Raw genomic sequence first — 27,660 nt, forward strand, 5'->3', positions numbered from 1 at the left:
GCCTTATGAAATAGAAAATTGATGAATAAGAATCTTAGGAACTACTGACTTGATGAGTGAGACAGTCCTGGAGAGCTAACAGTTTAGGACTTCTAGTTCATATATTGTGTGTTAGTGCAGAGGGAAGCATTTTTAGTTGAATTAGTGGAATATCATTGGAAGGCGATTACTTAATCTTTTTGCTCTTGGAGAGTTATTGAGAGGAAAGAAAGTTTATGAATTCATCATATCTTGGTGGTAGGGAGGGTAAAATACATAAAGATGATTAAAAAACATAGGAAGTGAATAGAGAGAAGGGGTCCAATTTTCTTTTTATCATCACTTTAACATCCTTATTTAACAGCCATGATTAGTTCCCAAAATCTTGCCTAGAGTTATTTTAGTTGTATTCTTAATTGGCATTCATTCTGGCTTTTACTAATATTCCCTATAGAGCAAGATATTTATGTTGAATGTTTCCAATACAGTACTTGAAATGGCTTTGGCAGGTCAGTTTATAAAAAGGCTCCCACAGGAAACGGAAAGTACTTTTACATGGAAATTTACCACAGAGCGTGGAGACATTAGAGACACAGCAGACATGAAGCCAAGAACCATTGAATGCGTTTCTTCTATTTTCACGAGGTTAATGTCAAAGGACCATTTGTTTTCTGCAGCTATTCTGAGTAGATGTTTTTGAGTAACATCTACCAAGTTACCAGGTAAACAAAGAAACTGGAGGCAAGAGCATTGTGTGCCACAGACAAACTGAATTTTGTCTTCTAGGTCTGAACGTATAAGTGTGCTTAATATTTAGGGGGCCTTAATTCCTTCATGTGAAAGTAAGAATACTCTCTAAATGCTTATTACAAAGGTTAGAAACATGCAATGTTAGAAACATACAATGTGTGTTCAGTTCCTAGCACTATGCATGATAGTATTCATATAGATCTTCAGGTATTTTGCCATGCTGCTGTTGGTATTAATGAAGATCAGAATAGCTCCTACCTGAAATAAAACAAGGACCACTGACATTGTATTGGCTATTTTTTTTTAGCAGAATGTGACTGAATGAAAGGGAAAAAATGTACCTATAAAGTATCTAATCAGCTACAAAACTTTCTCCAGGTGCTGGGTGATATTTATTATTACTCCCATCAATCAATACAGAGTAGATGATTGACAAGGTTGAGATCATTATTATATAAATACAAGCAAAAGAAAATAGCTCACCAAATAAAAATAGCACAGAACTGACTTGTTAGGTGTGATTAGATCTTGGAGTTGTTCTTTCAATATTGAGGAGGGTTTACATTATTTCTCAAAGGCTGATCTAAAGCTTGAGAGAAAAATACACATGTGGATTACCCAGGATTATTGTAGTAGGCAAAAAAAAGTCAAAAGTCTCAAGCTTATTATAGCAGAAAAGGTGGTTTTGAAAAGATCCTGACTCTATTTCACAACTTTTGATAAAACTGGAGAATTAAGCTCAGAGAATGAGCAGTTTCAGAGGGGTGCAGGTGTCCACAACCCAGACTACATTACGTCACAGGAGCCAGGATTAAGGAGTGTACTGAACAATAGACTCTCAGCTTTTAGACTTCTGCCCCCAACCCTTGACAGCAGATGTTGCAAATCTCACCACTGATTATCTTTTCTGCTATGTTGAACTGTTAGTACGGGCATAAAAGTCCTGGTGAAGTTGTAGTTTTGGAAAGTTGCAGTTTTCTACCATTAGAATGAATTACAATGAAGGTCTATGTATAGTCACTCACATCTGTAATCCCAGCGACTTGGGAGATGGAGACAGGAAGAGGATCACAGTTTGAGGGGGAAAAAAAAAGTTAGCAGACTCCTACCTCATGTCCATGTCTATCATTCCAGTTATTCAGGAAGCATAGGTAGGAGGACTGTTGTCTGAGGGTATCCCCAAGCAAAAGCGAGAGCCTATCTAAAAAGTAGAGTGGGGGACTGGCTCAAGTGGTAGAGTACCTTTGCTAGAGCAAATTGTGAAGCCCTCAGTTCAAACCTCACTACTGAACCCTTCCCCCCTTTCAAAGATGAAAAACAACTGAGGCATTCTTAAAATACAATATCTGGGGAGAAAGACATATTGAATTTAAAAGAAAGCAAAAACCTGGGTGTTCATTCTCTGCTCCTTCTAGCATGATTTAAGACATACATTGGCATCTACAATCTTGCCCCAGTCTCCCATTCCTTTAGATACCTTCCTTCTTTTACTCAAATGGCTACCACCAGGACGGTCCCCCATTTTGTAAAACTCTCCCTATCTAAGTTGCAGGCACAAAAGAACTCCTGTGGAGGGGCTGGGAAGGTGGCTCAGTGGTAGAACGCTTGCCTTGCATGCCTGAGGCCCTGGGTTCGATTCCTCAGCACCACATAAGCAAAAAGAAAAAAGCCGGAAGTGGCGCTGTGGCTCAAGTGGTAGCATGCTAGCCTTGAGCTGAAGAGCTGAGGGACAGCGCCCAGGCCCAGAGTTCAGGCCCCACGACCGAACCCCCCCCCCCAAAAAAAAAGAACTCCTGTGGAAAGAAGATGCCCACAGTTCTCCCTCCGCTCAGCCAGCCATTCTATGTATAAGCCATTGCTCACACACAGCGCGGGTAGCTCACAAGAGCCACTGTGGCTTAACTGTTCTTTTAAGCTGTCTCTGTCTCTGGTGTCAGCATCCGTCTACATTCTAAGCTCTTGAAAGACAGGAAGTCCCTGTCTTGCTCTGTATCCTTGCCTTCTTCAGTAACATGAACACTTGGAAAGATCTAGAGAAAAAAGAGACTGGCCCCTGATACAGTGCAAAAGTTGTGATTCCATATGAAGTTCTTATTGGTTGATTTTTTTTTCTTATTGATTGATTTTTTTTTCATGCACGACACACACACACACACACACACACACACACACACACACACACACACACAAGATCAACTAGTAAGCTAGAATGCTTAAAATAAGGTATGAATAACAAATGTGGTTGTACAACCCATATTTGAACCTTAAAAATAAGAGTTAAAAATATATTGGAAAGAAATGAAGTGAAAAAAGTGAAGATTTTTAAGTGTTTAATAAGTCAACCAAGTATAGAAGGGGAACTAAAGAATAAAGACAAGTGAGTCAAACAAGAAGACAGGAAATACAGAGGACAGATGAAGATACCAAATTTCCTAAATATAAAAGATTTAACATAGAAGAGAAGGAAATCATTTTGAAAAAAATGAAAATGTAATATAATATAAAATGAAGCACAAAGCTTATTAAATAATCACATTACAAATTAACCTTTATTATATCTAAATATATCAATATATTTGATGAATATGTTGATAAGTAGCACAAATAAATATTTGCAACTTTATGTGTATATATATCAAGACATATAAGTTAATATTAACTAGTGAGTTAATTCACAAAGTAATTCACATTGCTGAAGTATAAAAGCATACAATAACTAAATATACAAATATAAGTAATTGAAATTTTTCAGCTGTATTTTGAAATATCTAAATCATTTAAAGTGTATCTTATTTGAATTCACTTCTATTCAGTTATTTACTTGTGAATGTTCATATTTGTTAGATTAAATGGTGGGCTATGCTTTGCTTCTATTTTTTGGCAATTACAAGCAATATGATATGAGTCTTTTGTGCACATACTTTGGTACCCATATACTTTCAGTTTGTTGTTGTGTATGCCTAAGAATTAAATTGTTGATGGACAGGGTTTCCAGGCCTTCACTTTAAAAAAACAAATTTTTTCTTTTTGGTCGGTTATGGGGCTTAAACTCTGGGCCTGGACACTGTCCCTCAGCTCTTCAGCTCAAGGCTAGTGCTCTACCTCTTGAGCCACAGCGCCACTTCTAGGTCTTCACTTTTATTAAGCAATGCCACACTGTTCTCCAAGGCTACTGGGCGAGTTACCTGTACCAGGGCACAAGGGTTCCTTTGCTTCACATTATGCCATGCTTGAATTATTGCTTGCATGGTGTTTATTATTATTATTATCATCATCATCATCCTATTTAACTGATTGTTTAAATGAGTGGTGAAAGGAGCCTCAGTAATTGCTTATTAGAATGTCCTCTCATGGAACTGGAGATGTGGCTCAAGTGATATAATGCCAGCCTTGAGCAAAGAGACAAAGGCCCTGAGTTCAACTCCCAGTAGTAACATACAAAAAAATAGAGTGTCTTCTTTTCTAAACCACTGGTTCAAATATTTTGCTGGTTTTTCCCACCGGTAACTTGTTTTGCTCTGATTTATAGCTGTTGATACACGCAAGATAAAAATTCTTAATTGTTCTCTGTGGTGGTCTGTTGGAAAGGCCCAATTTTCTGATAGTTTTGGAGGCACATTTTTTTCCTTTCTGAGGCTAGACAAGAATGACTTGTGAGTACAACGTTGCCCAACCAACACTGTTTGCACAATGTGACTCTTTCCTTTGATTTATTATTATACTCCCCATGGGTGTGAAGATTGCAATTTTATCTTTTGATGCAGAAGGCAGGTTTCAGTCTTTGGAACAGGATGTCTAGAAGTTCTGCCTGTGGCTGTTTGGTACTTGGTAACCTGGAAACCTAATTGCAACAAGCCAGCCAAACAGCTACTCTTCTGAGTGCTGGTAAGGAAAGTAATACCAGGAGAGATCAGCCAGAAACAAGCTATAGACAGACCTCACAAACAAAGCTGGCTTCTAGTTACGGTTATTGCTAATGGGGTTACCACAGTTCTGAAACAAATTTAGTGGACTGAATAATAAAATAATTCCATGGTCCCTGGTTATGAGTTCACCAAAGTTCTTAGTTGACTAGAACTTATGAGGGAGGAATTATCTTTCTTCTTCTTTTGAAGGCAAACGTGGCTGCTATTTTGTTAATTTACTTGTTTCCCTGTATCTAAGAAAGTAAAAGAGACTTTCATCAATGTGTTTTTACCCCCAGTGTTATTTACATTTTTTAAGCACTACACTTACATAGAAATTTGAACAAGCACACCCCTACTACTCCCCTAACCACCCTGCCATTCATTCCTGTCTTCATTTTGGTTTTATAGGAATAAGTGTTACTAGAAAGAATCTAGTGCAGGAAGGGTATCTTTCATGGGACTGATTTTGTGTCAGCTCATGGAACCCTTGATCATTTGTATAGAATAGAATGAAATTACAAGAGAATTAAAGAATTATAGAATTAAAAGAGGCCTCTTGCTGTGAAAGTTAGGATTGCTCCTGGAAAGAGATGTGTTGGTCTCAGTTTTGAGGTAATGGAAGAAAAATCCTCCTTCAATTCTCCACTGTGTTTGGAAACTGGATGGCTCATGTTAAGATGTTGTCCTTGTCTGTCTGAACTGTGCTATTTTTTGTATATACTGTGTCTCTAGCTCTTTATTTCCTTTTTTCCTTTGGGACTACAGGTAAAAACAAGGTGTAGAAGCAGAAATTCAGTGCTGCTTTTTGTAGCACTTTCTAATCTAAGTTGAAAAAAAGGCTTTAACTGAACTTGTTTTCTTCATATGGTTATTATGTTTGGGAAAACAAACAAAGCTATCTTCTATGCAAAGGGAATAAAGACCCCCATTTTTCTTCAGTTGTGTTACTTGGTGTTTTATGTAAATCTCTGTTTACTGCATGTCTGTATTAACTTTGGGAGACTCATCTTTTTTTTTTTTTTTTTGGTCAGTCGTGGGGCTTGAACTCTGGACCTGAGTGCTGTCCCTTAGCTCTTCAGCTCAAGGCCAGTGCTCTACCACTTGAGCTACAGCGCCACTTCCAGTTTTCTGGTGGTTTATTGGAGATAAGAGTTTCACAGACTTTCTTGCCCAGGATGGCTTTGAACTGCAATCCTCAGATCTTAGCCTCCTGAGTAGCTAGGATTATAGGCCTGAGCCACCGGTGCCCAGCTTGGGAGACTAATCTTATTGAACCCAAATTCTCTCTCCAAACCTTACTTTATGAGCTTGCATCAGTGGCCAGTGCCTATGTATTTTTACTTGAATAATTCATTACAGCATTGCTTATTGACAGAAGACATGGCATAGAGGCAAGGGTGTGAATTTTGGGACCAAATAGGTCTGATTCTAGGACCTCAAGTATAATTTCCTTGTTGGAAACTAGATTAACAAAACATTATCCGTAATTACCAAGAAATATTGATGAGCTACTATTATCTATTATTTATGGATTTTTTATGATGGTAAATCATATAATTGGGACAAAAAATGAGAACTATATGGTCCTTGCTTTCTAAGGTCTTATTTAGCAAAATAAGGACAGATATACGTAGAAATAGTAGTAGTAAAATGTTGTATGTGTACCACAGAACCCAAGGTCAATGTTAAGTGCACTTAGATGAATGCAACAAATGTAGCATGGTATCTAGGGACCAGAGAAAGGATAGTTGTAAGAGAGACCACATGCAGAAAAGCCAATAGTTCAATAGACATTGTGGGTGGGTTAAAAAGGCCATGAACAAGTATAGAAAAGCAGACCATTTCATGACCATGTTACTTATGATTTTGGTCAGTATGTCACAGGGACATGATTGGCCATGGGGCTGGATTTAGATCTCGTCCTTACCAGAAATGAGCTTTGCTATATCATGCCCCCAACACAATGATTCACAGCTCTTAGAACATTCATCCCTCAGTGCCCAAAGATAGTCAGATACAAGTTGTGATGTTAAGTCCAGTTCTAAAAGAGTTTCCTGTTCAGATACCCAAAGTGGAAGAATGTTCTTTACAGGAATCTAAACCCTTTATCACCTGGAGATCTCATAACTGGAAAGGTAAATCTACACACGGGAATCCACTTGGAAAGCCTCAGCTGTTAGCAACTTTGTGCCAGTGTCAGGGGATTTAGAATCACTCTGTGATCTGAGCAAGAGAGTTTGCCAAGTTTCTGGGTATATGGAGAAAGTATTATCCCTTTAGTTCTAGAGAAAATATGTATCAGACAGTCTTCTGACATACAAATGATTCTTGCTAATGTTCAAGAAATTAAAACCTCACTCAGAGCCTATAGTTTCCTACATAGAAGAAAGAATATTAATCTAGATCCCAGTTGGGGCTTTTGTTTGCTAGGTGATGCTCTACTACTTGGACCGCCCTCCCCCGCCCCCCAGTCCTTTTTTGAACTGTTTCTTTTGAACATAGTGTCTTGCTCTATGTCTGAGCTGGTCTGACAGTGATCCTGCTCTTTCACCTAGCTGGAGAGGAAAATATACATCATCAGGCTCAGCCAGTGCTTATATCTACACTGGCTTCCAACCATAATCTTTCAGATCTCTGCCTCCTAAATAGCTAGGATTATAGGCTTGTGCCACTATGCCCAGCCCTAGATCTCATTCCATTGCATTTGCTATCTATTATCTGTTAGAGACTAACAAATGCTGGGCATAAAAACATTGGTTAGTCCAATTAGTCCAATAGGGACTAACCAATACAACAGAAATACAAGCATATTTATGAGGATTCTATAAAGTTATTTTGTTTAAAGACTATTAATTTTTGTCAAGTAGTATTTTGAGATAGGGCCTCCTTTTGTACCTCCTGGCTGGCCTTGAACTTATCTTCCTGCTTAGTCTCCTGGGTGCTGGGATTATAGATGGGTGGCCCCCATGTCTTCATGAGTTTATAATGTTAAGATAGTGACTAAAAGTAATTGCTGCAGTGAAAACCATTGCCTATGTGAACACATACTACTAGTTGGTAAAGAACTTGAAGATATTGGATGTAATTAGTTTCAAGGAAGTTGGATTAAGAGACTTGGTGGGCATTAAAGCAAAATTCTTACATAACATAGAATGATCTCAATTATTACAGTCAAAAGTCCTGGTTGCTGTTCAGCCTGAGTTCCCTTTGCTAGGAGGTAGAGTGGAGAACAATACCTGGCCTAACTGAAGTTTCCATTTAATTTGGTTCCACTTCAAGGATCAAACACATACTGTCTAGTTCATTGCAAGCTCTGGTAGTCCAGGAACCCTGGCAGGGTTATGGCAGTACCTAGGTCTCCAACGATGTTTTGCCATTGTTGCCAGTAGTGTGCTAGGGACTAGCTATGCTGAAGAAATGAGAATATGAAAAAACACAGACCTGGGATGTCAGAGTGAGCCGTGTGTTTGGGAGACAGTAAATAGTAAACACCATAGCCAGACTACAATATGGTAGGAGTTGAATGAAATGTCATGGAGGACATGAAAATCCTTATGGGTTCCCAGTTTTAATTGATACAAATGATAGCTTCTTTCTCTTACCAGATAGATGCAGTGGCACACATAAATCTGTATATATCTTTTATAGGTAAGATATATTATTAGCCAGGCCTTTTAAACTGTAAATTGTAAGAACTTGTAAATATTTTGTCAGTTGTTGGTATGTTCTAAAAATGAAGATTCATTTTAATAGGGCTCGGAGCACACAGAAGGGATTGGTAAATAAGTTGGTAAAATGACAAGGGCTTTGGTCATCCATATTCCTTCTCTTCTTCATGTAAGAAGGTCTGCAGCAGAACTGAGTAACATACATACCATACAAACATAACATACACTTTCTTTCTGTTACCTCAGATTCTAGAGCTGGAAGAAAATTCTGCTCTCTGGAAACAGACTTCCCCTTCCCCCCTCCTCCCCTCCTCACCCTTCCATTCCTTCTTTCTATCATAACAAATATTAACAATCAAGACATACAACTTATAGGTCTAAATGGACCAAATATAAATTTTATTTTTTGCATGTTTTATTTAAAACAATTTAACTATATTTTTTTGTTCTTAGGTGAAGGTGTTTCAATTAGGTAGGTGCCATCCACAGATAGTCTTGGACAATTACTTTTCAAGGGTTTCTTACTTTGAGAGAGAGAAAAAAAACCCTCACTGAACCTTGAGCATTTTTCTTTGCCTGCATCGAGTTCCTTAACCTCCTAGACATGCAGTTTTGATATAGAGGTGAAAGTTTTTTGTTTGTTTGTTTTTTTGACCTAGTTCTATCCTTAGGGAATGCAAATATTTTCCTAATTAAACTAGGTTCACTGGCTAACAACATGCCATTGTTTCTTATTGTTCTGAGCTAATGGGTTTGGTATGTGAAAGAGGACCCCCTGCCTTGGACTTTTGGTAACAAAAGCCTTGACTGATCTTTAGTAGATGTTCACACTTTCTCCTTTAGTACTGCAGGGCAAATAGTTTATTTAGTGTAAATTTAGTTGAGTTTTTGTTTTGTTTTCTTTCTCCTCCCTCCCCTCTTTAACTTGTCTCTTGGAATAACAAAGCAAAAGAAGGTCAAGTTTCTTTGAAACTAAGCCAGAGCTCAAATGTAATCACAGGACAGAAGTTTAGCGGTTTCATTTAGATTTATCTTGTGGTAAATTCAGTGTTATGCTGGATAATTTGGAGAAGACTGGAGGAGAAAACTCTTTTATATAGTAGGCATTTATATTTAAGAGTATTGAATATTACAATCATTTATCTTTTTATTTTGAAATGATTTTAGAAAAAGGTATGTTCAATGGTATCATTTACCATCCTCTGTTAACATAGTCTACAACCATGGTGCAGTTATTTTATTTTCTGGTAGTCCTGGGGTTTGGACTCAGGGTCTTATGCTTACTAGGAAGTTGTTAACACCCAGCCCTTTTTGCTTAAGGTATTTTTTAGATAGGGTTTGGCATTTACACCTGGGTTTGAATCTTTCCATTTGCTCTTCCTGAATAGCTAGAATGACAGACATGTACCACTGTACCCAGCTTTTATTGGTTGAGGTGGGGGGTCTTTGAACTTTTTGCCTGGGTTGGCTTCAAATTGTTATATTTTCTATTTCTTCCAGGTAGCTAGATATTAGACATGACCTACAATGCCTGGCTCATTGTGCAATTATTAAAAGCTATGAAATTAAAATTGATATAAATTTCTAATCTACAGACCTTATTTTCCCATGAATGCCCTTTTTTTTTTTTTTTTTTTGCCTAGGCTCTAGAATTTCATTTACTCCCTAGTCTCTTTAGTTTCCATCCACCTGTGCCTATTCCTCAGTCCTTCACAACCTTGATAATTTTGAAGGTAAAACATCTTTCAGTTTAGGTTATCAGTACAGAGAAATTATTGGCAGTTTTGATGTTTGAGGGAGCTGGTAAGCTCTGATTGGGGCATATCAGAGAGTCTTAAGATCCTAGTTGAAAGTTTTGTGAACAAGTGCTACATATTATCTTAAAGTAGGTGGTTTTGTTTTATTGGCTTCCAGGGCACATTTTGGAATAATCATTTGTGTGACCTGAACATTTTCTCCCCATGGTCTGTCACCTTTATTTTCTGATGGTTATGGCCAAACATTTATGCTCAGTTTTTGTACTATGTATGTTCTGATTTGCCTTTCTCTTCTATCTTGGTTGATTTTTAATTATTTGCCACGAATCTAAAAGTCCTAAATTGTACAAAAAGGTAATCACTTGTCTCCATTGCTAGTACTCAGTTGCTATGTGTGCATTGCTTTGTCAAAGGACAAAATTACAACACATTTAATGCTAGATTGAATTGCTTTTATTTGTGAGCCATGAATTGGGCTGCTTCCATTCTACAAAATAGAATGAGATAGATTTGGTAAACTGGCATTAAGGAAACAGAATAATAGAGGAATAATTCTGATTAATATTAGGTGACTTCAAGCTATTATTATTATTATTATGTGTGTGTGTGTGTGTGCTGATCCTGGAGCTTGAATTCAGGGCCTGGGCACTGTCCCTGAGCTTTTATATTCACAACTAGCACTCTACCACTTCAGCCACAGCTCTACTGGCTTTTTGGTGATTCATTGGAGAGAAGAGTCTCCTGGACTTTCTTGTCTGGGCTGTCTTTGAACCTTGAGCCTCAGATCTCAGCTTCCTAAGTAGCTAGGTTTATGGGCATGAGCCTCTGGCACTGGGTTTAGGTTATTATTTTGTTTGTTTGTTTTTTAATTTATTTTGTCGGTCATGGGGCTTGAACTCTGGGCTGTCCCTCAGCTCTTCAGCTCAAGGCTAGCACTCTACCACCTGAGCCACTGCGCCACTTCCGGTTTGCTGAGTGGTTCATTGGAGATAAGAGTCTCATGGACTTTCCTGTCTGGGCTGGCTTTGAACCATGATCCTCAGATCTTAGGCTCCTGAGTAGATTCACAGATCTCAGGCTCCTGAGTAACTAGGATTACAGGCATGAGCCATCAGTGCCTGGCTCTAGGTTATTGTTTTTAAGGGTTACAATGGAGAACCGTTCCTTATTATGCAAATAAAGTTAAACTGGATTCTCTTGTGTTTAGAAAAACTTGCTCTGTGGAATTTTAGTTTTATTACATAGCAGTTAGTGGGAGTAATTTCATTTTTGGCCTTGTCTGGTCTGTTTTATGGGCACAGAGGATGAGCTCAGCTCAAAATAGACTCTGGTTGTTTAATAACTTCTTACTTGGCTCCAGTCTCAGTAGGACTTCAGGACTTCCTTCTTCTTCTATCTTCTTATACATATGAGCAGATACATGTATGTATTTTAAAATATTCTCCTGTATGTGGAAAGTAGTACATTATAGATATTCTTGAACACTTTTGCCTGTTTTTCACCTAACAACCTGTCCTGGGAATCTCTGTTGGTTAGGGGTAAAGATCTTTCTCTAGAAGTGGCGCTATGGCTCAACTGGTAGAGTGCTTGCCTTGAGCTGAAGAGCTGAGGGACAGCACCCAGACGCAGAGTTCAAGCCCCAAGACTGACAAAAAAAAAAAAAGAAAGAAAAAGATCTTTCTCAGCCTTCTTTGCCGTGTATATATGTACCATTCTTTATTTGTTTCTGATATATCATTTACAAACAAACATAAGGAGTGTTTTTTTATTGTTGGAGGTGTAGATTCACTGTGGAGTTCAATATGCAGAAAGATAAGAGACTGTGGAATGTTGTTAGATATTGTCAGGTTCTTCCAGGAAGCTCCAGGCTAGTTTGTAGTCAATACTGCACTGGAGTGCTGGTCTTTATCGCCTAAAGCAAAATATATTGATACTATTAGTTTTTTTTCTTCTTACCATCTTTTAGGTGAAAAATGGCATCTTGGTACAGATTTTTTAAATTGTTGTTGTTGTTGGTCATGGGGCTTGAACTCAGGGCCTGGGTGCTTGTTCCTAGCTCTTTTTGCTCAAGACTAGTTCCACTTCTGGTTTTTGAGTGGTTAAAATAAGAGTTTCAGGAGGACTTTGTCTTGGCTGGCTTCCAACCGTGATCCTCAGATTTCAGCTTCCTGAGTTGATATAGTTCTAATTTGAATTTCTCTAATTTTAGGTTTGATCCTTTTTCATATGTTCAAGGGTTGTTTTATTTTTTTGAAAAATGAATTGTTTGTTCATGTGTTTATTCCTAACTTTTCTGTGAGGCTTTTGGTCTATTGTCTCTCTATGTTTAAGGTTTCTTTATATGTTATAGTATCAGTGCCTTGAGTGTAGTTTATGGAGCAAGTGTTTTCTTCTGGCTTGTCAGTTGTTCGACTTTGTTTAGTCTGCTGTTTTTTGTTATGCAAAAGTAATTTTTAGCACTTTTATTCAGTTTAATTTATTACACTTAATGATATGAACCCTCTATGTTGAACATAAACTATGTAACGCACAAAGGATCTCATTGCAGTTAGATGCATCATATCTGTTTATTTGTGACAGTATATATTTTTGTAACCCAGTTTACAGAGTTTTCCTGGTCTTCAGGCCTCTTTAAAAATGTTAATGCTTATAAATTCAAATTTAGTAACTATCATATTTTCTCTTGAAATGCATGGTTATAGACCCATAAAATGATCCATAAATACTTAGTTGACCTAGTTAACATTTACTCCTTTTGTCTCTCTGTCTTCTTCCTTATCTCAGCTATATATATAAATATACTATATATAACATATGTATACTATATATAAAACACACATATATATACATATATGTATGTATATATATATATATATATGTATGTATTTTAACAGGCAGTAGAGGATGCCTAAATAAGATCTCATTTGTGGGTACATAATGATGTTTTATTTCAAGTAATAGAGATTTCCTCTGCCTTGGTAATTATTTGGTACTCAAGATTAGCAAAGTCATATTTTTTAATTCAATAATTTTATCTGAAAACATTTGGCATTAATGAATCTTTGTAGTCTTTGAAATATACTTTTCTAAAAAGTGTCATTGTTGCAACCATCACCATCACCAGACGTGTATCTCTCAAGAGTAAACCAAGAGATTAACAGTAAAACTTGGTGAACTGTGTCCTTCCTTTGTGCCTTTCTGCTAAGTCATATTTTAATAACTCAGTTTTAAAAGCTTTTAGTTTTGTTTAAGATAACTTGCATTTTGGTTACACTTCAATATTTTTGGGAATGTGAGAACTTGAAGGGAATTTAAAGATGATCAAAATATAGTACCAACATCTGACAACTGGTACTCAGAACCATGCAGCATGGTGAAGTGACTCACCTTAGAGAACACAGTGAAAAGTGAAGTTAATGCCCAGTCCTGGACTCATGAGTTATATGTATGATGTTTTATTCCTCTCAACTGTCACTTGGGGAACCCAAGGACAACAGGATGCTGATCTGCTCTCTTCTTTGCCAAATCCTTAGTATGGAGCTAAAGGATTGTGGGTAAAACAACAACAACAACAACAACAACAACCCAACACCCCAAACCTAACATTGACTAAAAACTGGTAGCTTCCTTTCCCATGTGTGTGCTGCTGGGTTAATGCAAAGCTGAGTGTAGCTCATGTACATTGGCACATTTGTCAGTAGCAATCCTCAGGCTAAAGTATAGGCAGGTGGAGACTGGGCTACAGGGGCTGCTTCTGCAGTTGCAGGTGGTAGTTGCTTTCATCTTGCCTTGTTAAGCACTCTCTATATTCTTAATGGAAATTTTTCATTCCACTGCCCAGATTGGTTTTCTAACCAAAACCCCATTTGGGAAAACAAAACAAAACAGAAAATGACAATGGTGGATTAGTAAGCATGGTGTAGCAAGTTAAGAAGGAAGACAAAAGAAAACCCAACAGTCTAAAAATATTCTCCTCCCTTCCCCCAATGCTTGGTTAGTAGCAGTTCCCGTAACTTCTGAGCGTTCTCTCGGGTTAATCGGTTATTTTTTAACTTTGTGGGGGTTGTATAATTTTCTTCAGCCCAGCATTAGGGAAACCCATAGAGACTTACTCATGAATGCCTTAACAAGCATTCAACTCATGTTTGGTTTTTCCTTTAAGATAAAGTGAACATGGCAAATAATTATTTTTAGAATGTAGTTAATAAATTTGAGGCTTAAGATTATATATTTACAATACTTAGGATGGTTTTCTCTTTCAAGATATATCAGAACAGAATAAAGAGAAATTAAACCATAATGTCAGTAGCTTAACATGTTGGAAAATTGGTTTAATGGATCAAAATTTGCTGGATAAAAAACTCCAGCATTATGAATGTTTATTAGCATACACATACAGTTAAGAATTTTCTGGTATTTTTAGCACTTGTTAGGCAAGCATTTTGACACTGAGCTATATCCCAGCCTAGTTAAGAATTTCCTAAGGAAATTATTACCTATAATGGGTACCTTATCTTTTGGGTAATTTTTTTTCTTTGGTGTGGATACTGGGACTTAAGCTCTGGAACTTGAGCTCTTAGTGTTGGTGCTCTACCACTTGAGCCATGCCTTGCCATGCCTTGAATTCTAGCATTTTGCTGATTAATTGAAGGTAAGAGTCTCTTGGATTTGTTTGCTGGAGCTGTCTTGATTCTCAGATCTCAGCCTCCTGAACAGCTAGGATTATAGGCATGAGTCACTGGCAACCATCTCTTTTGGGAAATTTCTAAATCAAATAAAAATCTTTAGCTTTCTAGATTTTGAGTAGCCATAGTATTTGTTAGTTTGTTTTGAATAGTTTTGTCTTCAATGAAGGAGGCATGCATTTAGCTAGTAGTTGAAGGCAAATCTGTAGACTGTTACAGCATTCATTATATGGCAGCAAAATAACACTGGATAAGACATATGAACTCTGACCCTTCTACTGGGAGTTAGCAATTGGACTGGGTACAACAACACAGGAACCTGTACGGGCCTCAGGTAGAGATGAGCAGTTTCATCAGCTCTAAGAAACTAATTGGACCCTTCTGGGACTGTTCTAAACAGCTTGCTCATTATAATTAGAGATATATAACTAAGTTCATACTGAAGTTAGAGTGGTTGGAATTTTTAAAAATCATCTTGGCAAGCCGGGCGCTGGTGGCTCATGCCTGTAATCCTAGCTACTCAGGAGGCTGAGATCTGAGGATCGCGGTTCAAAGCCAGCCCGGGCAGGAGAGACTGTGAGACTCCTATCTCCAATAAACCACCAGAAAACCGGAAGTGGCGCTGTAGCTCAAGTGGTAGAGCGCTCGCCTTGAGCTGAAGAGCTGAGGGACAGCGCTCAGGCCCAGAGTTCAAGCCCCACGACTGACAAAAAAAAAAAAAAAAATCATCTTGGCATGACAATACTGATAAAAATATTCCCTACAAAATATTTCAGTACCTAGCCTGATTTTGCCAACATACTTGTAATTTAGACTTTTTGGAAGTTTTGGGGGCTTCAGTTTTTCAAGTTTTATTCCATTGGTGTTGTATGTAAATGATGCCCATGAGACCATATAACATTTAACAGGTAGTAGCCCAAGGAAGAGAAATTTGAGTAGATTTGAATAAAAGTGGTCTACTTCTACCAAAATAGATGGATATTTTATCTGTTCACTTGCATATAACTCAACAAAGATCTTATTTAAATGAGTACAAATATGTATCTATTATTTGTGCCAATGGCCAGTTTTATTAACAGGAAGCAGGAAAATCCCTGGATTGGGAAATGAAAGTAGATCTATGCTAAGCATGGTGGTACATGGTGGAGGAAGGAAATTAAGACTGATTAAAAACAAAAAGTAGGGTACCAGCATCAAAGACAGTGATTGCCAGGGATAGAACAATGGCAAAAGCTAATAAAATAAAGTAAAACGAAAGGAACTTGATACGTTACATTGAGGACAACAAGGTCAACCATCAACAAAAAGACCTGTGGTTTCCATGTCCTGGAGTCCATTTCAATTAGCATCACTCTACATGGTCATATGTATATAGCTATTAAGCTAACACGATCCTCTACTAGGACTATCCTAGACATATACTCATTATTACAAATGAGGGAAACCATGGGGCCTATGTTTCTTTGGGTCTGGCTTACTTCACTTAATCCTATGTTTTGTATATACATTTGTCTGATTTGGGGAAGAGAAGGGGAATAACAAAATGCTGAAACAAGGACAAAAGGATGACCCAGTACAACAATGGTACTCATAAGACACTATGTTAGAAATGAACTTTACAACTTGGAGGTGGGGGGGAAGAGTGGGAGAGGAAAGGGATAGTGGGAGAAAAACAAAGGAGTGGGTAACAATGTTTGACAAGCAATGTATTCATTACCTTACTCATGTAACTATAATCCCTCTGTATAGCCACTTTACAATAAAATGAAATTTAAAATAAAAAAAACCCAAACAAAAAAGAAAACAAAACATCAAGTAAAAAGTAGATAATTGAACACTAGTGGATCAGGAAGCTGAGATCTGAGGATGGAAGATCAAAGCTAGCCTGTGCAGCAAAGTTCTTGAGACTTTTATCTCTAATTAATCAACAAAAAGCCAGAAATAGAGCCAGAAATACTCAAAATGGTAGAACTATGGCTCAAAGTGGTAGAATGCTAGCCTTGAGTACAAAAGCTTAGGGACAGAGCCTCGGCCCTGAGTTCAAGGCCCAGGATTAGCACAGAACAAATACAAAAATAAAAAACAAAAAGTAGATTTATGTAACGATTCCTTTGCTTGCTATGTGACTTTGGGAAGTAAGGATGCTCATTAGAATAATGTAACTTCATAAGATTACTTTGAGGGGGCTGGGAAGGTGGCTCAGTGGTAGAGTGCTTGCCTTGCATGCATGAGGCCCTGGGTTTGATTCTTCAGTACCACATAAACAGAAAAAGCCAGAAGTGGCGCTGTGACTCAAGCAGTAGAACGCTAACCTTGAGCTGAAGAGCTGAGGGTCAGCGCCCAGGCCCAGAGTTCAGGCCTCACGACCGGACCCCCCAAAAAAATTTTTTTTAAAAAAGATTACTTTGAGGAACAAGTATGAATATAAATGAAAATAATGATAAATTTAGTAGTTACAATTATAAACTTATTTGAAAGTAATGAATTTATAAAGATGTCGTGAAATCAAGGTCATTCAGTTCTGAGCATTTTATATGCTTGAATATCTTCCCTAATTGTTTAAATGAAGTATTTTATATTTAAAACACCATAATTGGACCTTTGGGTTATAGACGTGGCTGTTTACTAGGAAAATAAAATAAATATTGATGCCTTAAGAGGAACATATTTATGAAAAATATTACATAAAAGATTCAGTAACAGGATAGAGAATTTCAGAGGTGAGAGAGCATGTACTCCAATATGACTTTGAATATGCAACTCTGAGACTTTGGGCTAAAATCCTCAATTTTTCATGTATTTTGTTTAATTTCTTTAACATTTCCCAGAGTGTTAAGATACTTGTAATAGCTATAATAAAATCTCCATTTGGCAATTTCACTTGATCATCTCTGAGTTTGATTTCATTTTATCTCTTGACAATAAGTCCCACCTTCCCCTTAGTTTCCATTCTTCATAGTTCTGTTGGATACTGGTTATCCTGTTTGTAGAACATGTGGAATTGAAAGTAGGTAATATTCTCCCTCAGGAAAAAAAAATCATACCCATTTCCTCTGCTGGCTAGAGAAAGAGCTGTTTCACAGTATAACCCAGACTTTAGCTGGGTATACAGGTAGGGTTGCAGCTTTAATTGACTTCAGTATATCCATGCTTTCAAGCATTTCAAGGGTCAATTTAGGGCACTCTCTCTCTCTCTCTCTCTCTCTCTCTCTCTCTCTCTCTCTCTCTCTCTCTCTCTCTCTCTCTCTCTCTCATTGGGAGTTAATACTGGTGAGATTTAGAGATCTCTCTTGACAGTCCAACTGTCAGCCTTATAAGCCCCTGGAGATTCTCTCTATGATCAAGCTCCACCTCTTGCTTTTCACACCAAGGAATTTCTTTCTCTGTTCTTAGCTTTTATTACACTTCTGTGCACCTGAAGAAGGTCCTGTGTGAGGAATCTGCTGGCGGTGTGGACTTGCTGTCTTCTCTGTCATGCCGACTCACCCGCGGGCTGACCATCTCAAGAAGGTTTGTTCTTTTGCCTTCTGTGCACAGAAGTGGCTGTGGATTTCTACTCCCTTAAAAAGGATCCATCCCTCTCTGGAATTCAGTGCAACTAGAATTCTTTATGTCTCAAGCTGTTTAATTATTTTATTTTTAACTTCAGTTTTTCTTGTTAGGATGGAAGCAACAGTCCTCGGTCGATTTCCTAAGCAGATATGAAATCCTTCCTTCCTTCCTTCTTTCCTTCCTTCCTTTCTTTCTTCTTTCTTTCTTTCTTTCTTTCTTTCTTTCTTTCTTTCTTTCTTTCTTTCTTTCTTTCTTTCTTTCTTTCTTTCCTTCCTTCCTCCCCTCCCCCTCTCCTTCCTTCCTTCCTATCTTTCTTTCTTTCTTTCTTCCTTCCTTCCTTCCTTCCTTTCTTTCTTTCTTTCTCTGAATCAACTATTATTTTGAAAAGATGGGTCATTGTCTTTACTTCTTGTCAAATGTCTATTTCAAGCTATGTATTTGGAGTAGATCCACAACTAAATGACTTTAATCTGTGAGGTTTGGGAAATATTCTCTGATAGAGGCAGCAATGGTCCTTACCATCAACAACAGGACATGGTCAGTTCAGTAGATTGTACAACTACTGTACACCAGGTGTCTCAGTCAGTATTTCTTTCATTAGAAAAATAGTAAAAATAGTAATTTTGAAGACCGATAATGACTTTGTTTTATTTATTCTTATGTGGTGTGGGGGAATGGAGCCCTAGTGTGCTAGGTAAGAGCTCCATTTTCTAGCCTTGCAATATTATTTTAAAAACTCTATTTAGAAGAGTCTATAGTTGAATGTGTCTGGTATATTGATTTCTCAATAAATTATTTTCCAATCTGATACCTTGAAAAAACTTCTGGTCTTTTTTCATTTATCTAAAATGAAGCTTAGATGAAAATTGTGCACTGGTGGCTCACACCTATAACTCTAACTACCCAGGAGGCTGAGATCTGAGGATCATAGTTTGAAGCCACCTCAGGCAGGAAAGTCCCTGAGACTCTCATCTCAATTAAGCACCATCTCTTTGATGCTATATATTATATTTGTAAAATTGTGACAAAGTAAAGTCAAAGATTTTTTCAGAATCCATTTTTTCTTAAATATATAACCCAAGGGTTGAAAACTCTTCATGTATGTTGGCCTATATTTTCAGTATATGTATTTCTTTAAATGCCCAAGTCTATATTATGTACAATCATATAATGTACAATCATGACATTAAGATAAGTTCTTGAAACCAGATCCTAGCTACTCAGGAGGTTGAGATTCTGGGGTTTGGAGTTTCAAACAGCTAGGGCTAGAAAGTCTCAGAGAATCCATCTCTAAAATGACCAACAAAAAGCCATGCTGAAGATATGACTCAGGTTGAAATTGCTAGCTTAGTAAGCATAAGGCCCTGAGTTCAAATTCCTCAGAGCTAGAAAAAAATCATAGAAAATTGAGCATTCAAGTGTTATGATCTATTTTTACAAGAGGGAAGTAGTCAGTGGGTTTTGTGATCATATCTATTCAAGAGCATCATTTCCTCAGATACTCAAAAAATCAGTTTGGTTTTCTTGGTCCAGAACTTCAAGATGTGGTAAGTGCTGAGGTTTGAGACAGGTGCATCGATTTTCTAAAGCTTTGGGTTTAACAGCCCCAGGGAGTGATATTGCCATTTCATTAATTGGCTTGGGGCACATTACTTTGGGCTAGGTGAATAGGAATATTCCTACTTTTATAGATCAAGAAATGGAGGTGTGGAGTAGTGAAATAATTTATGTAAAAAGCTTTGACAAATCAGTTCTGGAATGAACATTTGCAGACCTTTGATCTGTTACTCCATTTATTAATCTTGTCATTTCAAACATATACCTAAAAACCCAAATTAAGTTTCACTGAGTTTATTTTTCATAAATATGTCCATGCATGTACTAACTAGAAGGTTGGCCTGTCTGTGGGATTATTCTACTAAGTGCTATGAAGAGTTTGTTAACTTGACTTGAAGTATTTCCTTAGACTTAACAGGTTCACATGAAGCATTTTGTTTTTCCCCTCCTGTGACTATCCATGCATAAACGCAACTAAAAAAGATACCAGTAGGGCTGGGAAGGTGGCTCAGTGGTAGAGCACTTGCCTTGCATGCATGAGGCCCTGGGTTCGATTCCTCAGCACCCCATAAGCAAAAAGAAAAAAGCCGGAAGTGGCACTGTGGCTCAAGTGGTAGAGCGCTAGCCTTGAGCTGAAGAGCTGAGGGACAGCGCCCAGGCCCAGAGTTCAGGCCCCATGACCGGACCCCCTCCCCCCACAAAAAAAATAAGTAAAAATAAAAAAGTTACCAGTGTGTGATTTATAGTCAAGGACCATACTTAGAGTACTGGTCTGACAAGATGAATGTGGTTAAGTAAATTTTACCACCTTGGCTTTCTTTCTTTTTTTGGGGGGGGGGGGTCTGGTCGTGGGGCCTGAACTCTGGGCCTGGGCGCTGTCCCTCAGCTCTTCAGCTCAAGGCTAGCGCTCTACCACTTGAGCCACAGTGCCACTTCCGGCTTTTTTCTTTTTGCTTATGTGGTACTGAGGAATCGAACCCAGGGCCTCATGCATGCAAGGCAAGCGCTCTACCACTGAGCCACCTTCCCAGCCCCACCACCTTGACTTTAGAAATACTTCTAAGAAAAAACTTGTATATGTATGTATGTATGTATCTATTATGATGATCATCTATTCTTTATTTAGGGTAGAAACTAGAGCTTTATCAGTCTTCTCAGCCCATCTTTCTCTGACTTACTAGACTTACCTTATCAATAATCTAGTGAGTCTCTAGGCTTGGCTTCTAAATGTCTTTATGTGCTGGGTTTTTCAAAACAGTGTTGAAACCAATTCAGTAAGTCCTATTTATACTTGCTAGTGATTCTATTTCCAATTGACGATGCCAGCATAGAACATTAACACCTGGCTCTAAAATGAGTCTTAATTGTGTGCTGGAATATTTTAATTGCATAGTACCTTGTGCATCTTTATGGGACACACTTTTGTGGTTTCATACATGTATACAATGTATAATAATTAAATCAGAGTAATCAACATTCTTATCACTTCCGATCTAATGATATTTTTAGGTGTTGGGAATTTCATATTCTTCTGGTTACCCAGCTGTGTTATAGCATAACCAGCATGACTTCTTCCTCTCTACTGTGGGTTGGTGATCCTTTTTTTATAGCTATTTTTTTTTTATTGTGAAAACACTGTACAGAGGGGTTACAATTACATGGGCAAGATAATGAGTACATTTCTTATCAAGCATTGTAGCCTCCTCCTTTGACTTCTTTATGTGTCCTTCAGCCCCTGATGCCTTTAGCAGTATCTAGTCTCCGTTCCATTCTTCTATGAGTCTAACTTAATTAAGTTTCCACAAATAACATGAGTACGAGGACTCTTCTTCTGAGACAGATAGAAAAAGAGAAAAATGATGATGTAGAAGAACAAGAGCATGCAGGAAAGGGAGGTTGAGGGTCTTTGGGCCCATTCAAGTTTGAAATGAAATTCTCTCTCTCTCTCTCTCTCTCTCTCTCTCTCTCTCTCTCTTTCTCATGATCTCTCCTCTCTAATGATCTCTGTCCCATGATCTCTCTCTGTCATGGTCTCTCTCATCATGATCTCTCTTTGTCTCTTTCTGTCACACAGACACAGACACAGACACAGACACAGACACACACACACACACACACAGGATTTTAGTGTTATGAGAGGTAATGATTTGGACTATCTATTGTAGGAAATAGGAAAGCTCATTGGCTTGAGGGGAGTGAAGGGCTGGAACAGATGCTGAAAATCGTCTCTGAGGAGAATTTGTTCCTCTGGGCTGTGTAGACTCTGGAAGAAAATGGAGAAGAGGGGAGAATGATCAGCCCCCCCCCCCGCACCCCCCCCCACCCCTGCGAGGGGCTGGTGCCTGTGCAGCTGAGACAGAGTCTCTTTAGACTAGAGTAGTGTGGTGGTATGGATCCGGAAGCAGATGCAAGAGGAGTGGGAGAGGAGAGATGACAACCCCCGTGTGTGGCTGCAGAGGAAATGATTCAGAACTCAAGCTTTAGTAGGATTATTTTAATTGCTCATTTCTCATTGTTTCCAGTTGTTCTGAAATTCCCAGAACAGTCTACAGTTTCTTTCTTTGACACAGATCACAAGCAGTATGCCTAGGGCTTAATGCAATTTTTTTCTTTTTTTGAAAGCTTTGATAAGGGCATCTAATATTGATAGAGAGTAAGTGAGCCCTGTGTGTTTATATAAGTAAGGAAAGAACAAGGTTTTAACAAAGGCCCAACTGGTCTTAGAAACCTGATGTTACACTTCACAGAAAAAAAAAAAGCTAGGGTAATCTCAGTGATTTATGTTTCTTTGCTTTGCTTGTAAAGGTAAAACCAGTAACCCACAGCAGGATCAATGTGTCAGCTCGCTTTAGAAAATCACTCCAGGAACCCTGCACCATCTTGTAAGTTGGAGCCCTTCACTCTTGGAGTTATGATTGGCTTGGTGGTTTCCTTTGGGTTTGGAATTTAAGTATGACAGGCACCAGCATCACTGTTTCAAATGGTTTGGCCTCTTTTTCTCCTCAGCTTGATTGCAAATGGCGATCTCCTAAATCCAGCTTCCCGCCTCCTCATCCCCAGGAAAGCCTTGAATCAGTGGGACCATGTACTACAAATGGTTACAGAAAAAATAACTCTCAGGAGTGGGGCTGTCCACAGGTATGTCAAAGCAATCTTCTTGCAAGTAGTTGGGTTTGGGAATGGTTGAAGACATTCCCTGCATCCCCCAGAGACTCTAGAAAGCTAGTCCTAGAATTGAAGTGTGTGTGTGTGTGTGTGTGTGTGTGTGTGTGTGTGTGTGTGTGTGTGTGTGTGTGTGTGTGTGTGTGTGTGTGTGTGTGTGTGTGTGTGTGTGCCAGTCTTAGGACTTGAACTTAGGGCCTGGGTGCTGTCCCTGAGCCTTGTTGCTCAAAGCTAGCGCTTTACCACTTGAGCCACAGCTCCACTTCCAGCTTTTTTTTGGGTACTTAATTGGAGATAATAGTCTTACAAATTTTCTTGCCTGGGCTGGCTTTGAACTGTGATTCTCAGATCTCAGACCCCTGAGTAGCTAGGATGAGTCACTGATACTCTGCTCTCTAGATTTAATGTTGGACTTTAGATCTAATTTCTGACTAGTAAGCATGGGTATGTTTTTATTTCTTTATCTGTAGAATGGATAGGTAACTATTTCTGTTGTGGAATTGTTTTAAGTGATGGTCACACAAAGAGCGTCACCCAGTCCTTGGCACCTTGGGGCACACTAGCATATTTTAATTATTTTTATTCTGCTTTAGCATTCATAGATGAGCATCAACATTGTTTTAAGTGAAGAGGACTTGACTCTTAATTAATATACATTCGTATTATTTGATGGTATGAGCTATTTGCCTAGGGTAAAAATTCAGATGTCAGGATGGATTGAGTGAGGGGTATTCTTTGCAAGGAAAAAATATTTGTGTGTGTGTGTGTGTGTGTGTGTGTGTGTGTGTGTGTGTGTGTTCATTTATTTATTTCCAGTATCCTTTAGTTGAAATTTAAGTTAATCCAATTTTTTGCTTACTTTCCAATCTTGTGTATGGACATGCCTTTATATATGAGCAGTTTATTAGGAGACTGAAAGTCACAAAGTTGAATGACTGTGTTATGTGGGACATGCATTTTAAGTGCTGGTTGTCTTCTAAAGAATTTGTACTAATTTATCCTCACACGGGAAGTTCATGAGAAGCCTCAAAAGGCCCAAAGGGAAATTCTGATAGAAGTTCATACTCTTACGTATAAAACTAATGAAATATTTTGTTTTTTTTTTTCACTCATGGTTAGTAAACATCATATTTTATTGTCTGTTGACTTTTACTTATCTAATATACAGCAACATCTGTGGATTATTTCTTTTGTGACAGGCATTATTTCAGGCTTTTATATTTCTAATTGATTAACTCAATGATCCTGTGAGGTTCATAGTGTTATTCTCTTTTAGTACACATGAAATGTGAGACAGACCACATTCACACAGATACTGAATAACAGAGCTATGGTTCAAGCTCACAGGCAATCTTGTTCCAGAGCCTGTGCTCTTAACTACTAAGCAACTCTACATAAAAGACACATGCTTATGTTTCATTATGTATGAGTTATCTGTCATGGCCTTTGTATACTTATTGATTTATAGGTGCTTTTTACATATTAAGGAAATTGGCTCTTCCTTCCTTCCTTCCTTCCTTCCTTCCTTCCTTCCTTCCTTCCTTCCTTCCTTCCCTCCTTCCTTCTTTTTCTTTCTTCCTTTTTTTTTTTTTTGTCAGTCCTGAGGCGTGAACTCTGGGCCTGAGTGCTCTCCTTAAGCAAGTTTTGCTCAGGGGCTAACAGTCTACCACTTGAGCCACAGTGCCACTTCTGGCTTTTTTCCCTACCCTGTGATTTAATTGGAGGTAAGAGTCTTACACTTTCCTGCCCAGGTTGGCTTTGAATTGCAATTCTCTGATCTCAGCCTCTTGAATAGCTAGGATTACAGGTGTGAGCCACTGGTGCCTCACTGAAATTGGCCCTTTCTCATGAGACTTTTAAACATGTTTTAAGTTTCTATTATATATATTTATATATTTCATGTATAAGCATGTTAATGTTTTGACATAGTCAAATTTTCAGTCCTTTCTAATGTTTTATGACTAACTCAGATCTTTCTGACTCTGGGATTAGAAAAATGTCTTCTGTGTTTTTATTTCATCTTCTGCTTTTACATTACTTATATCTTAAAATCTTATTTTGATGTTAGATCAAAATCTTTATATATATGACATGCTCATAAAGGCAGACTTGCCCAATAAATAATAGAGAGTAGACAAAGAAATATACAATGTTATGCCTAGATATATTTTTGCATATATATAGTATATATATGATGTAGATGTACTATGTATGATGTATATACACTACATCTGATCTATATACTGTGTACAATACATCTACATACTATATATGTGAACAAATTCATACATAGAAGTCAAATATATGAAAGTATTGACATAGAATTGAAAACATGTATTCCTTGAAAAATCAGATACTTTAATAAACTTATTTCTTCATATAATGGCAGCAGCTGGGAGGAGGGAGGTTTGGTTGTTGTGTACACAGAACAAGCCCACTTTCCCTTAACAGAATGCAAATATATCTCTATGTGTGTCAGTGTATTTATCAATAACACCCCACAAAAAGCAGGTTGGCTCTGTGCTTGGGATTCTTGCACTTTACAGCAAAGGAAGAAAGCAGAGCAGAAGGGCAGACATCCTAGTTAGAATCAACTCCTGTAGAAACTTGTCACATCTTGGCTGGGGATTTTCAGCATGTACAGCTCTGCCGCCTTTCATTTCTACCTATAAAAGTGAACTACTGATTCAGATCTAACTATTTAGAAGGAAAGTACAAGAAGAATGCCTGGCACTTGGCCAGTGGTTCTCAACCAGGCGCAATTTCGCCCCTCGGGGACCCTTGGCAGTCAGTGTGTCTGGAGCCATTTTTGGTATTCGCCACTGGGGGATGGGAGCAGCTGCTATGTCCAGTGGCCCAGGTCCTGCTCCACATCTTGCTGTGGGCAGGGCAGCCTCCCTGGCTTGCCCAACAAACAATTGTCGGACCCAGGATATCAGCATCAGCATTGTAGGTCAAGCAGGAAAGCTGAATCTGGTAGTGGTGATCTTAAGCTGTGTAGGGGTAGAAGAACGGAATCACAGAGATTTTAACATCTGTTTGCTAACTACAAACAAATGCATTTCAGAAGTTTCAGTGACTTCTTTTCAGCATACTTCATGATTTCATATGATGCCGCCAATTACAGAATCTTTATACAAACCGACAGGTCAATGGCTGTAATTAAGTAAATAACTATATACGCCTTCACAAATGTTGCTAACTTTTATTATGAAATGAAAGCAAGGAATCTACGAATCTTTCTAATGATCATTGAGATGTTTCCCCAATTACTAGCTCTTCTTTATGACCTTCATAAATATGCATTGGTTTCCTGGTTTAGTTCTGATTTATTTTTCCTGTTCTTAAAAAAAATCTGTGGACACTTTAAACCATTTAGTAAAATGATCACTGTTCTTATAATGAGTAACATATTAATTTTCCAGTAAAGGAAGGTTAGTTTTTTTTTTTAAGGAAGTTTTTTTTCTTTTCTTTTTTTCTTTTTTTTGTTGGTCGTGGAGCCTGAACTCTGGGCCTGGGCGCTGTCCCTCAGCTCTTCAGCTCAAGGCTAGCACTCTACCACTTGAGCCACAGTGCCACTTCCAGCTTTTTCTGCTTATGTGGTGCTGAGGAATTGAACCCAGAGCCTCATGCATGCAAGGCAAGCACTCCACCACTTACCCATCTTCCCAGCCCAAAGGAAGGTTGTTTTTGAAACCCCTCAATGCTGGGAAGATACAGTGCCTGCTCTCACAGTCACAACAAAGAAATCCAGAACACACACACTATGTGATTCTCTACCATTAAAGCTGCCAACAGGTCAGGTGCTGGTGGCTCATGCCTGTAATCCTAGCTGTGCAGGAGGCTGAGATCTGAGGATCATGGTTTGAAGGCAGCCTGGGCATGAGACTCTTATCTCCAATTAATCATCAAAAACGCCATAAGTGGAACTGTGGCTCAAGTGTTAAGTGCTCAGGAACAGCACACACACACACACACACACACACACACACACACGCTGTCACTTGGCACATGCCTCCTCCCTCTAACCTCTTTTTTGGTGGCCACAGATGCTTGTCAGCCTGATACAAACACCAAGAGGATGCATTTAAAATGTGTAAATAAAACACACCAATCTTTTATGAAAGTTGAGCTTTAAGATAACACATTCTGTACAAGTTGGTTTTTTTCCCTATTCTAAAATCTTACTGGTAGGCTCTTGGTGGATATAAGCTCAATGGTCAAGATCAATGGATGAAATCCGGTGTGGCTAGTTAATAATCAGATCTACATTATAATGTTGGCATTTTGTTGGATCTAATGATTTGAGGCAATGATCATTTAAGGATTCATAAAGCGATGGATGAGTCAAATGAAGAACAGAATGTTTTTATTTACTTTTATAATTTTAAGCAGTTGGTACATGATGGTTGGTCATTGTCATTTTTGGTATTTTGACAGACTGTATACTTTAGAAGGAAAACTCGTCGAGAGCGGTACAGAGCTGGAGAATGGGCAGTTTTACGTGGCTGTCGGCAGAGATAAGTTCAAGAAATTGCCTTATAGTGAACTACTTTTTGACAAGTCGACAATGAGAAGGCCTTATGGGTAAGTCTTCTGCCTATGCGCTTGCTCATGCTTCCGTTGTCACTTAAAATAGCAC

At 38.3% G+C, this 27,660-nt stretch overlaps 1 protein-coding gene across 2 annotated transcripts in view; it reads left to right on the top strand.

Annotated features, from left to right (window-relative positions):
- The window catches only part of Dcdc2 (doublecortin domain containing 2), a 147,290-nt gene that overhangs the window by 18,335 nt on the left and 101,295 nt on the right, over positions 1–27,660 (top strand). For both annotated transcript variants that reach the window (XM_070024463.1, XM_070024464.1), the window contains exons 4-6: positions 22,662–22,738; positions 22,863–22,994; positions 27,459–27,605. In XM_070024463.1, coding sequence (XP_069880564.1) covers positions 22,662–22,738; positions 22,863–22,994; positions 27,459–27,605 — 356 coding nt within the window. The remainder of the gene's footprint in view (positions 1–22,661; positions 22,739–22,862; positions 22,995–27,458; positions 27,606–27,660) is intronic.

The sequence above is a fragment of the Dipodomys merriami genome, unplaced genomic scaffold (assembly GCF_024711535.1).
Source record: "Dipodomys merriami isolate MVZ:Mamm:240054 unplaced genomic scaffold, mDipMer1.0.p SCAF_16, whole genome shotgun sequence".
Taxonomy (NCBI): domain Eukaryota; kingdom Metazoa; phylum Chordata; class Mammalia; order Rodentia; family Heteromyidae; genus Dipodomys; species Dipodomys merriami.